Source organism: Thermobia domestica, chromosome 1 (genome assembly GCF_964235325.1).
Source record: "Thermobia domestica chromosome 1, izTheDome1.hap1.1, whole genome shotgun sequence".
NCBI lineage: Eukaryota > Metazoa > Arthropoda > Insecta > Zygentoma > Lepismatidae > Thermobia > Thermobia domestica.
The window spans coordinates 168,116,272-168,129,097 of NC_137454.1; the positions used below are offsets into that span (position 1 = coordinate 168,116,272).

Here is a 12,826-nt window from a genome sequence, read left to right on the forward strand (position 1 = left end):
ATTAGATCGAGCTTTTACATTTCTTTCAAAAGGTTAACTTTCTATCACCATTCACACAGCATTTTTGGTGAGGTAATGTGTGGTTAGCACATCGACACTCCTTGAGATATATTTGTGATTTTCTTCCTTATTCATAAGTAATGAAATTTTCTCTTCACAAGATTGTTGTAATTGTGGCCCTCATCAACTTACTAAAAGTCCTGAATAATCAACTTGTGCTCACGCCGCCATCTTGGAAAAATGGCGGACGATCAGGCACCTTCATTCGGTCTTTAGTTAATTTCTCAAAAATGACAACTTTAGAAAGAAAATTAACTGGACATTTTGAAAGAGGTAAAACAAAATCTATTAAATTTTTATATTATTTTTATAAGATAATTGAATATTATTCATCTCCAATTGATTTTTTTTTAAAGAGGGACTAATTGTAGAATATTTCTTGAGTATTTGAGCGCAGAGAAATGTTCTCTTCCTTACCTAGCCATATCACCTTTGCTAATAAAGATATGCTTTCCGCTTCGTCATTTATAAATCGCAAGCGCAGATATTGCTTATAATGTTTGTAAGGTCTATTTCCACACCATCTTTATCATATTGAGAGGTAAAGTCAATTGGCGTTTTTTTTTTTTTTTTTTTTTTTTTTTTAATAACGTGGTGTCCCCTGGAGGCTTAATCCATGAATGTAATCACCATTTCCATCTTCATTCTCATCATCCATTATTTCTATTACAGGTTGATTACTAGATTCCATGCCGCTGCAGTAAGCGCAAAGATCAGTGCATTACTTTTTTTTTTTTTTTCATAAACAAAGGCCTTCACAGTATTATTATTATTATTATTATTATGCAGGAGAATGAAATTAGTTGCATTAATTCATCAGGTGCCGGTGCGAGAGTCATGGGGATAGGTAGAAAAATGTTTCCATGAACTTTCCATTCCCATTCTTCTGGATCAAGGTGTTTCCATAACTGCACTTGATGGAAAACCCTCAATATGTGCATGGAGGCTGCATCTGAAGCTGGAGGAAGACTATCCAACTTCACTTCAATTTTCCCTTTTGCAATTTCTCTGTTAAAACATTTATACCTGTAGTGATTAAGACACTGAGTTTCATATAATACAAGGACGATATCTCATTATAGTAGCATCAGGATTTTTAATTTCAAGTTCTGGAAGTACTAACCTACTAAGTTCATTATTACTTTTCCTATTTCCACATTTCTATGGCAGTTGATGGTATCATCTGCACTGATACCTGTCGATAAGGATAATTCCTTGCGTTCCACAAGTGGATAGTGTATTTCAAGCCAGCTCACAAATATCTTAGTATCTTGATCGTCCTTTTCCATTCTTGTTTATTCGAGATCAACATGTTGGCTCACTGTGACCGGCCTTACATTACAAAATTCCTCGAAGCTTTCAGCCGCCTCAGATGATTCTGATTGTATCCACTTTGACAACATTTTCTGACACTCCTCTTCCTCGACTAAGACCTCCCAACAGTTTTCATGGTCCACATAAGCGTCTATTCAATAGTCATATCGGTTCATAGGCCAGCCCACAATTTGTCTGGCCTTCTGATTGCATAACTTCTCATGTATACTTTCATCTTCGCTTCGGTTAACTTTGTATGAAGAATGCTCATATGCTGAAAGTACATTTGACAAGATTTGTCATATGCTAAGTGGCCAGCAGCGGCATCATTTGTTTGACATATATCAGATGTAGCTTCCAATCACTCATCCTTTCTGCCTTTAAGAAGTTCTTTACAATAGTCACCATATGGAAGTTTGAATACAAAGTTTGGCAGTTGGCCCTTTTATTAGCTGTCGATTTCAGCAATCTTGAAATCTGCTTAAAAGATCCTTAACTACTGCAGAACCATTAATGGATTTGGAAGTACCTAATCCATTGATAGTTTCTTTGGCAATCTATATATATAAAAGAGAACGCACAAAATCCTTTGTCCGCTCATCACGCTAATACGGCTGAACCGATTTCTTTCATTTTTGGGGGGTTGTTAGGATTTGGACCCTAGATGTTTTTTATCATATCACTTTAATTTTCAATTAGCAGTGTCTTGAGATAATTGACCAATCAGGTGTTCATACGTAGAAAAAATCCTTTGTCCGCTCATCACGCTAATACGGTTGAACCGATTTCTTTCATTTTTGGGGGGTTGTTAGGATTTGGACCCTAGATGGTTTTTATCATATCACTTTAATTTTCAATTACCAGTGTCTTGAGATAATTGACCATTCAGGTGTCCATACGTACAAATCCTTTGTTATTAGTTCATCATATAAAAATAAACGTACTTATATGCAACCCGCATGACCCTGTGACTCGGCGGGTTAACATAAATGACAGGCGCTATAAATCACTTGAAAGCGAAAAAGTAAAAATTATCTAAGTAACAAAGTTTATTGCGTTCCGGGATGACCGCAGCGAAGCGGGGCGGGTTGGGGTGACCGCAGCGAAGCGGGGCGGGTTAACATAAATGACAGGCGATATAATGTTAACATTAGTGCAATCTTCTATGGTTTTTATCATATCACTTGAAAGCGAAAAAGTAAAAATTATCTAAGTAACAAAGTTTATTGCGTTCCGGGGTGACCGCAGCGAAGCGGGGTGAACGCTGCTAGTGTGTAATATTTCTACTTTCATCCCATTGGGAATGTCTATGTTGTTCAGCAAAATGTGTGTTAATGCTCTTTGCGTTAACAAATGAGCTCGAACAGTCCTTGCGTAATGGTGACCAGGCATCATTTCAAGAATAATAATTTTTCTTTGTCTCAGTATTTTTCCACTTATCTGGGGTCGATGTTTTTAATAAATCTGCTCTATACAGTCCGGTTTCGGAATTTCCCCCCTGTTAAACCTTCCTCCTTAAACTCATTCTTTACCAATGTATGCTAGAAATAATAAATTATACATTGTACTGAAATCAGTAACAAACTGAGATAAAGAAAGCCAAAAAGCGGCGAGGTCAGCCGATGTGCTGACCACACGTCATATCACCAAAATGCTTAGTGGTCTGTGACGATCCTTCGGATCTCTAAAAAGTGTGAACTTTATTTTAAGAGTTGAATAATGATCAATCAAAACCACAAACATTTCAATAATCCTGCAAAAGTGACTTAAAAAAAAAAAAAAAAAAAGCTAATTTGATGATCCGAAAAGTGGCCATATTGTTTAGAGAATTTAAATTTTGAGAGAAACGTAAACACACTATTTAATAGGAAATTTTCTACTCTTTCAAATTGGCCCGGTTCATTTTCTTTCTAAAATTAACAGTTTTTGAGAAATTAGCCGAAAACCGAATCAATATGAGTGATCGTCCGCCATTTTCCAAGATGGCGGAGTTAGCACTTGGCGGATCATTCAGGACTTTTAGTATGTTGATTAGAACCACTATTACAGCAATCTTGTGAAGAGAAAAATTCATTACTAATTATGTCCACGAGCACCATATACGAGAATCATAATTGGACTGGCCTATGTTGGTTCAGGGAATCTTGCTGCTATTATCTGATACACCATGTGACCTTTCCATTTGAAAAATTTAACCCTGATTCAAAATGGCTGAGTTCAAGACATCGGCAATGAACCGGAAGTACTCTCAACCCTAGAGCCCAGGTCTCCAATGGAGAAATCGGAATGGCCAACACCTCTTCCATTTCACAAAGAAGGCTGTGAAACTACATACTCACTACTGTAAAGCAAGATACAGCTTTACACTATTGTAATGTAAAACAAATATGTCGTAATCTTGTAGCCCTTCAGTGAAGTTTGTTGTTAGTTATTAAAAACAGGGCTCATAGTGGTCTGGTCTCTTATAAAATTGAAAAGTGACCAAAAGCACACGAAAAAGTGACCAAAAGCAGATGAAAAAGTGACCTAAATCTCATCATGCCCCTTTTTTCCTTTGTCAATTTCTCCATCATCTCTCTCTCTCTCTCTCTCTCTCTCTCTCTCTCTCTCTCTCTCTCTCTGTTTGTTGTTTTGCTTCATCTTTTCTGCTTTACTTCTTTCCTTGAGCTTCCTCCTTTCTTGGGTTTTCTGTGTTGGCGCAGAATGCTGCACATATCATGGACCGATAGGAAAAGGAATGAAGACGTACTAAAGAAGCTAATGAAGGACGACAGATCATGAAGATAACACTGTTCAATAACGAAAATGTAAATTGAACAAAATCAGCTAATTCTTATTGATTTTGCGGTGCTGATCACGAATTTGAAAGTTATTTTCGAATATTAGCTCTACTTTTCGTTTTACAGGCATGTCTAATAATAACGCTTTAAAAATAAATATATTCGCTTCGTTTGTGGTAAAATGTTACACTGATCCGGCAACACTGGAGAAACTATATGAGCGCTTGTTTTCATTGTGTTCCTTATCTCAGTAGTGTTCTGCTATTGTTAGAAAAGACAGGTTTAGTGCAGTTATCAGCGTTTTGGGTGTGACGTTTGTGTAGTGCAGGACATAAAAATACAACTACAAGTACGCAAAAATACTGGTATTTCGAATGTATATTTTTAAATAGTTGTCGGAACTATTTTAAGTGACATTTTGAGGATTTCAATAAACAAAAATGCCGCGAAATTGTGTAAACAGTGCGGATAGCTTCTGCTACGTGTGTGGGGAAGTGACATTTTCCTCACAAAAGCAGACTATAACACCACTAATAAGAAAAGCCTATCAATATTACTTTGGTTGTAAAATTGGAGACCAAGATAAATCTTGGGTACCCCACATTGTGTGTAACACTTGTGCCAGCAATCTAAGAAATTGGATTAATGGGAAGGGGCGCTCAATGCCTTTTGCAGTGCCCATGATTTGGAGGGAGCCAAGCGACCACATCAGAGACTTATTTTTGTATGGTTCCTTCCGTCAAGAAGGGAATTTCCACGAAGAAGAAGCGGGCCTTGATCTATCCTAACATTCCTTCTGCAATGCGCCCTGTTCCACATGGAGAAGGACTACCTGTTCCTGATCCACCTAAAGAATACGATCTTTTTTCTGATGATGATCAAGAAGTTGAAGCTCCTGAATCAAGTACTTCGAAGGACCCTACGTTTGTTGTAGAAGAACCTCCATGTAAACCACATAGACTTACTCAAGAGGAACTAAGTGATCTAATCAGAGACTTGGACTTCTCGAAAAGCAAAGCCGAAATTTTAGCGTCATGCTTAAAGCAATGGAATTTATTGCAGGAAAAAGTAAATATTTCAGTGTATCGGAATAGGGAGAAGATGTTCACTTCATTTTTTACTATGGAAGACTCACTTGTGGCATGTACAGATGTAAATGGTCTCATGAGGGCACTTAAAATTAATTACGAATCTACGGAGTGGAGGCTCTTTATAGATTCGTCCAAGGTGAGTTTAAAGGCAGTGCTTTTACATATTGGAAATGAACTTCCTTCAATTCCTGTAGGTTACACAGTTCATATGAAGGAATCTTATGAAAACTTGAAACGTTTACTTCGAGCTATTAAATATTACGATTTTCAGTGGCTCATTTGTGGTGACCTTAAAGTATTGGCACTGTTGCTAGGTATGCAGTTAGGGTATACAAAGTATTGTTGCTTTATATGTAAATGGGACAGTAGAGATCGTGGATCTCATTACCGCAAAAGTGATTGGAGTACCGGAAAAACTCTTCAGCCGGGAGTGAAAATGTGCAGCATGAACCACTGGTAGATCGTAACCGAAGTTTGCTTCCCCCTCTACATATTAAATTAGGTCTTATGAAAAGTTTTGTTAAGAGCATGAACCAAGAGGATGATGCCTATAAGTACCTAAGAGGACAATTCTCTCGATTAAGTGATGCCAAAGTTAAAGAGGGTGTTTTCATAGGGCCACAGATTAGGCAACTATTCAAAGATCACAAGTTCGACGAAATTCTCCAAGGTGAGGAGAAAGCTGCGTGGGAAAGCTTGAAGAGTGTTTGTTCACAGTTCTTGGGAAGACACCGAGCAACAAATTACAAACAACTGGTAGCGAAGTTGTTATTGTGCTACGAAAATCTTGGTTGCAATATGTCTCTGAAACTCCACTTTCTTCACTCACATCTAGACTTCTTTCCCGAAGATTGTGGAGCAGTAAGTGACGAACATGGTGAGCGTTTCCATCAAGATATTGCAGCCATGGAGAAGAGATATGAGGGAAAGTGGAGTTTTAACATATTGGCCGACTACTGTTGGACTATTGCAAGGGATGCTCCAGATGTAACCTACAAAAGGCAAGCCAAGCGAAGACGCTCAAAATAAAATAAACATAATCCTGTACAAGGGATCACTTGAAACTTTTGTCTACATTGAAGTATAGTTCTTGCACAAAAAGGTATTTGTACATATTTTTCATGTTTTGATGTTAATACTGATTTTTATTACGGAATTGTTAATGTTTAACTTGACCACGGTTACTTTATTTTCTGTATCGCTGTGAAACTGGTATTTGCGCAATTTTGAAAAAGGAAGTACAAGGGTATAGAAAGCTATAGGTTAGGGTACTTCTTAACTCCCCAGCTTATCACATCACAGTGAAATAGATAAAAAAAAAAAAGTGAAATGTAGGTTTTTACACGGATTTTGCTTAAATGTTCTAAAGCTACTGTTGTACAAGGGCGTTTTTCTCACAACCTGAGCTAAGAAAATTCTTCTATTATCATTTCCTTTCATATTATGCCTAAATGAATGTAAAAATCGCAATTTCAAAGAATTTACATACTTTCGATCAAAATTTGTTGAACAGTGTAATAGGAAAAAACAGAAACAGCATGCTGGACCATCTTATTCGACACTCCAATTGGATCACTGTGCTGATAGAGGGAAAGGCAGAAGGAAAACCAGGAAGTGGAAGACCAAGGATAGAATATCTAGATGCAGTTACGAGGAAGAGGCCTTATCAAAGTATAAAACAGCTCTCCCAAGCGAGAGAAAAGTTTTAGAATTTCCATGTTGCCCACCAACCTATGGTTGAGGTGAACAAGAAGAAGTATGCTTTGTAGTTACGGTAAGCAGGCTTAGCAGATGTAGGAAGCTTCTGAGTAAGTGGAACCAGTTCTGGCCTATTTCCGAATTTCTTCATCCCAGACATTATATGTAACTTAGCATTGAGAGTTCTCAAAGCCGTGAAATATTCAAATTCATCACATACTCTTAAGAAGAACATACAAGAAGCATAACACAAGACGAACATGATGAACCACACAAACACATGCACGCAACGTTGAGCGGAGTGTTAACCAACGAGAGAAAACTAAAAGTCTATAGAAGAAAGAACAGACACAGAAGGGTTCTCATCAACCCCACCTTGAGAGCTTAAGCATCCACCAACCATCCACTGTGCTTTAGAAAGAATAAAAGCTGAAGTGAGAATAAAACTGACTGTTTTACATGTGAAAGCAAGTAATGAAGCTTTCAGAAGAGTAATGAGTAACAAGTTTCTGCTTTTTTGCATTTATTTTTATATTTTTCTTAGAAAACTGCCAATGCAAAACACAAATCATACTTTAGTTATGAAAGTGACTCGCTATGAGCCCTGTAAAAAGCAAACCACTGGCTTAGTATATAATATGTAGAAGTTTTCATGTATAAAATCATGAATCATTACAATGTGCTAGTATGTTTTTAAAATGACAGAATTTTGCAGAACCGACATTCTTTCATTCAGTTTTCCAAAACAGAACAAATAAGAACACAATTTTAGGTTGTTCCGGTTTCTTTCATCTTAACTAATCGACATTTAAGATTTTCCTATAGGATTATTTTCTTAGGATTAATTTCTAGGAGGGCATTTCCTCACAGAGTAGAAATGTATAGATCAGTGTACGTTACGCTAATTCAAGATTCAAATTGTGATTCAGTAATGGAAATCTCAGCGCTGCTAATGAGACAAAAGTATTCCAAGAAAGTAGTTATTTCAAATTCTATCGATTAACTGACGACATGTAGTGACACTTAAAACAAGAGCACAACATTGAACTGATAACCTATATTTAGTTACAGCTACTTCTCTGGTGAGAGTAAATTTTCTTTGTACTCTCTTCTAATATCCTGGCACAACAAACGTGAATCTGGCCATTCAGATCTTAGCCTGATGTATGTTATAACGTGTTAATTATGTGATGGATACTGTTTCTAACATTACATTATGACAGAAATCAAAATACTGTAAACATTCTACTATAATATAACAGTTTAGAGATTTCAGCAACATGTAGCACCATAATCTAATTAGCATTACTTATAATATTACGCATCAGGTATTACGAGATACGATCGATACTTGTACTTAAAATTATTGTTTCAGTTGTGTAATTAAGCACAGTGCGGATAAGTAACGATTTCTTACTTTCCTAATTCTGTAACCTATTATATAAAAATTAAACTGATCTTGTTGGTAATCGAATCACGCTAAAACGACTGAACCAACTGAGATGATTTTTTGGATATAAGTATCATCTATCTTGAAACTGGGTTTTTATCATATTATGATTAAAATGTATATCATAAGGGGTAAGCGGAGTCATAATTTATGCGAAAAATTGGGTTCTCACAATCCCTCATCATGCTAAGAACATGGAATTCAGTGTATGAACTCCTCATTAAAAACAAACGGACTTATTAGGACCCTGGAGGAGAAAGAGCGAATCCTGAAATCGGGGTGTTGGGAAATCAAGCTGAAAGTTTTGCAAGCACATTAAGATAGCATGGTCGAATCCTTGTTTATCTTGAAACTGTGAGAAAACTAAGGGCGAACCAGGGCAAAACGCGGTATCTATGGGTTGTCCAGACCTGTCCGCTGTGGAATATATATATATATATATATATATATATATATATATATATATATTTATATTTTAGGTTCGCCCTTTTTCCTCCAAGATCCTGATATATCCCAGCGTTTTTGAAAATTTTTGTTTTAAAGAAGTTAATGGGCTATTTTATATCTATATTATACCCTATATAAATGTATGTATGTACCAGCCTAACTCTGGGACGTTTGGAGTAACTTCCCAAAACAATACATATATCATTTACAGTCTAGGAACAAATACTAGGTTTATGACACCTCTAGGCGACAAGAAGGAAGATGACATGTAAAAATTACCGAAAACCCTCGATATTAGTGTCAAATCCATAGTTTTAGGGGTCGATAAGACGAATAGTGACACTCCGGATGCCATTTAAGTATAGGTTCAGCCCTCATCGGCATGGGGGATAAGAGTTGACATTAGATTTTTATCATTACACTTCCACTGAATTGCGTATCCTAAAGGCGTAAAGAGAGTTCAAATACTTTCCACAAAACTTTTCTCCCCGTAAGGAGAACGAGTACATCTGCTAGTAGATAAATATAATTAATGGAACTTACCAGTTCAAATGACACACCCTGCCATTAACGTCAAATTTATCAAGGTACTCAATGTCCTCTGGAGCCAATTGGAAGTCAAAAATATCTATATTTTGTTCAATACGAGATTTAGTGACAGATTTCGGGATTGTAACAACACCACGCTGGACCTGGTAGAAAGACAAAAATATACGAAAATATAATATATCTATTTGAATACATAACCTGCCAAAGGCATGATGATTATTTATACGCTATTTGCCATACGGATCTGATCACACCAACGTTCGCTGCTGTTATTTTAGACACTTATGACCCGACCTAATTGTTTTGGCACTTACTCTCTCTCTTTCCAGTTCAGTTAAAAGCAATGTAATGCATATTCATTTAAATAAATAAATACGAGTGCAATAAACTACCACTTGCTAATTTCACACGCAACAAGAAAGCACTTCTTAAATCATTGGAATTCTTGAGCGCAGCAGTGGTGGTTTGATCACTTCCCATCACACACAACATGTTAATATCTCCTCACGATGTTATTATGTCGCAAAATACTGTAATTTCGTTAAGTTGGTCGTTACGGTCATGTTGCTATTAAAATTGAAGTATATATATATATATATATATATATATATAGAGAGAGAGAGAGAGAGAGAGAGGAAAGTAGTACACAGTGGATCATTGTACACAGTGGATCAGAAGGTGTTATTTATTTATTGCACAAATTCAACTAGCGCACGTCAGTTATTCTGTTTTCACATTACACACTTATTAATGAAATGTCAACAACAATGGATGCTTCTCACTTGTGGTGAAGTGAAAAATCTATTTTCCTCGTGCTAAAGTAAAAAATTAAGTAACAGAAGTGAATGCTCTGACTTTGTGATTTATCTTGTAATTTAGAATATCAGGACATGGGAAGTAGGTAAGAATGAATTTGTAATATAGCATTGTTTATTTTGTTCTTCTACTTTAATAGTTCCTTGTCGTGGGAAATTGTTTGGGTTGACAGCAACAAGTACACAGTGGATCACATCGGTGTGGTACACAGTGGACTGATCCACTCTGTACCTCATTGTGTTTATAGAAGTTCCAGTATTTGGCATACTCATTTAGATACACATCATAATATTGGAATCTTACGAAAGTTTTACTATCATGTCACATGTTACAGATGAATGGTTTGACCACGAGGAAATACACGCAAGGCAACATGAAAGACATTTCGATGAGAGAAGCAGTGCAATTAGTGGTAGAGCAGCGATATTCTATTAGACGTCTTGGTAAATTGAAGAACATTAGTTACAGAACTTTGAACAGACGTCAAAAAATAAGAAAGTACCAGGTGACAATGTTAAAATGAAGTCAAATTATTCTGTATGACAAATTTTCTTTTCAGAGTTGGAGCATTTATTCCCGAAATATATAAAAATGTGCAACAAAATGTGTTAGTCTACCGTGGCCGTGAGGCATTTTGGCGTATGAAATTGCCAAGAACAACAATATATCGATACCTGCTTCGTTCGAAAAAAGCAAAATTTCAGGTCTAGAGTGAATCGTTATAAAGATCTTAGTATTAGAAATCCCGAAGATGTGTTGGAAACAGTAGCGGCTCGATACCATAATCTGAGGTAGTTCTGCACAGTGTGTATTTTGTATATTAAATTTCCCGTTTGCAGGAATTAATTATAAAATGTACACGAATTGCATATCTTTTAGCACTCTAATCGTTATACGTAAATGACAATTATAATTGAAATTAACAAATATACATACAACTTTATTGTATCGCAACCAAAACACTATTGTTTTGCTTATTGGGTGTCAGTGGCGTATTAAGGATTTTGTTTCGGGAGGAGCTATACACAGCATATGAATAAGCACTTAATTTTTCCTTTGGGATGCCCATAAGTTTAAATAAATTTCGGGGGATCTTGAGCCTGATAAGTCCTCCCTAAATACGCCACTGTTGCGTGTACCAAACTTTAAAAATACCATATCCATATCGTAAGAAACATTGTTTTCAGATACCATAACAATTTCGGATTCACGTAATGTCTACAAATAGAAAATTTTATTAATACTGCTGAATTATAAATATTTTATCGTTTGTAAATAGTCTATCCGGACGTGTCTTCTGCTGTACAAATTGTTCTATTACTCTATCATTAATGTTCGGCACGCTCGATTGATAAGGCAGCCAAAGCATTGATTCTTTCCTGACATATTGTGCTTCTCGAAAATGTTTTAACTATTTTAAAATTAGAGAAGTAACGTTCTGCTTCAGCTATTGTCGTTGGGGTAATTAGAAGAATTTCCAAAAGGTTTATGGTTTCCTTAAAATTGTCACACAAATTGTTTGTTCAGAAAATTTGCACAAACTTGAACATGGAATACTATTACTTTCAAAGCGCACAACAATTATACTGAACACCGTTATCAAAAACAAGAGAGGGAAGCCTCATGTACTGTACATCACGTCGTGTGTCTTCGGCTTCTTCGGAAGTATTCGTGAGTTCTGAGCTGCTGGCAGTGCAGCTCTAGTAAATCCTATCCAAGAGACAAGGAAAACGTAATACAGTGCGGCTGGTGAAGATTTTGGTTTCAATGCTAAAGCATAGAGCAATCGGTGCACAGCTCTTGCAATATTATTAACTTTTAGAAGGTGTCTCCAGTAATACTACGATATGTAGCATATCCAGCAGTACAGTTTCAGGACACCGATAGACCAAATATCATCATTACATGTTATTACATTGATTAAATTAAACACAATTCAACTCAATTGAAAATACTCTTATGCCACTAAAATAGCTGGTAGTTCTGCAGCTCTGCAGCACTTATTGGCAAGCCGCCCCTGGTTGGAAAGCGTCAATCTTGGACTATCAAGATTGTTGTCATTCAACAAACACAATGTTTAGGCATTCTTTAGTAATTTATGTAACTTATCTACGAAATATCCCAAATTCTGTAGCCTTTCACGTATTTCCAACTTAGACATGAACTAGAGCAATTCAGACATCCAAGAAAGTAATAGCAGAGAAAGAAGCCAAGCAATTAAATCTATGCATGAGTGGCGAAAATGGGGTCCTCGTTATGACGTGTGTGACTGTGAGCATCGGGTATATTTTTGCCACCAGCTATGGTTTATTCTAGGAAATATTTTGAACAGCAGATGATCAATGAGACATCGCCTAACCCACTTAATTTGAGAACTCCATCAGAATGGATGAATGAAAAATTGTTACCGCATTCGAGCAATAAAATGCAATCAGTTGGATGTGCCTGTTTTCGTACCATTGAAAGCACATTAAAATGTAGCTGTGGATATTTGATTGTTACAAAAGCCAAGAGTGCCCATGTTAATATACGAAGCAGCTCAATCTTGGGAATAGTATTTGCACAAGCAGTGATTCCAACCAACATCAAAGCAGGTTTTAGAAAGACAGGAATGTCTCCTT

General features: G+C 36.4%; 1 protein-coding gene across 2 annotated transcripts in view; it reads right to left on the bottom strand.

Moving 5' to 3' along the window:
• Positions 1-12,826, bottom strand: part of LOC145690894 (aldo-keto reductase 1B-like) — a 90,587-nt gene that overhangs the window by 7,864 nt on the left and 69,897 nt on the right. For both annotated transcript variants that reach the window (XM_081766316.1, XM_081766307.1), the window contains exon 6: positions 9,384-9,532. In XM_081766316.1, coding sequence (XP_081622442.1) covers positions 9,384-9,532 — 149 coding nt within the window. The remainder of the gene's footprint in view (positions 1-9,383; positions 9,533-12,826) is intronic.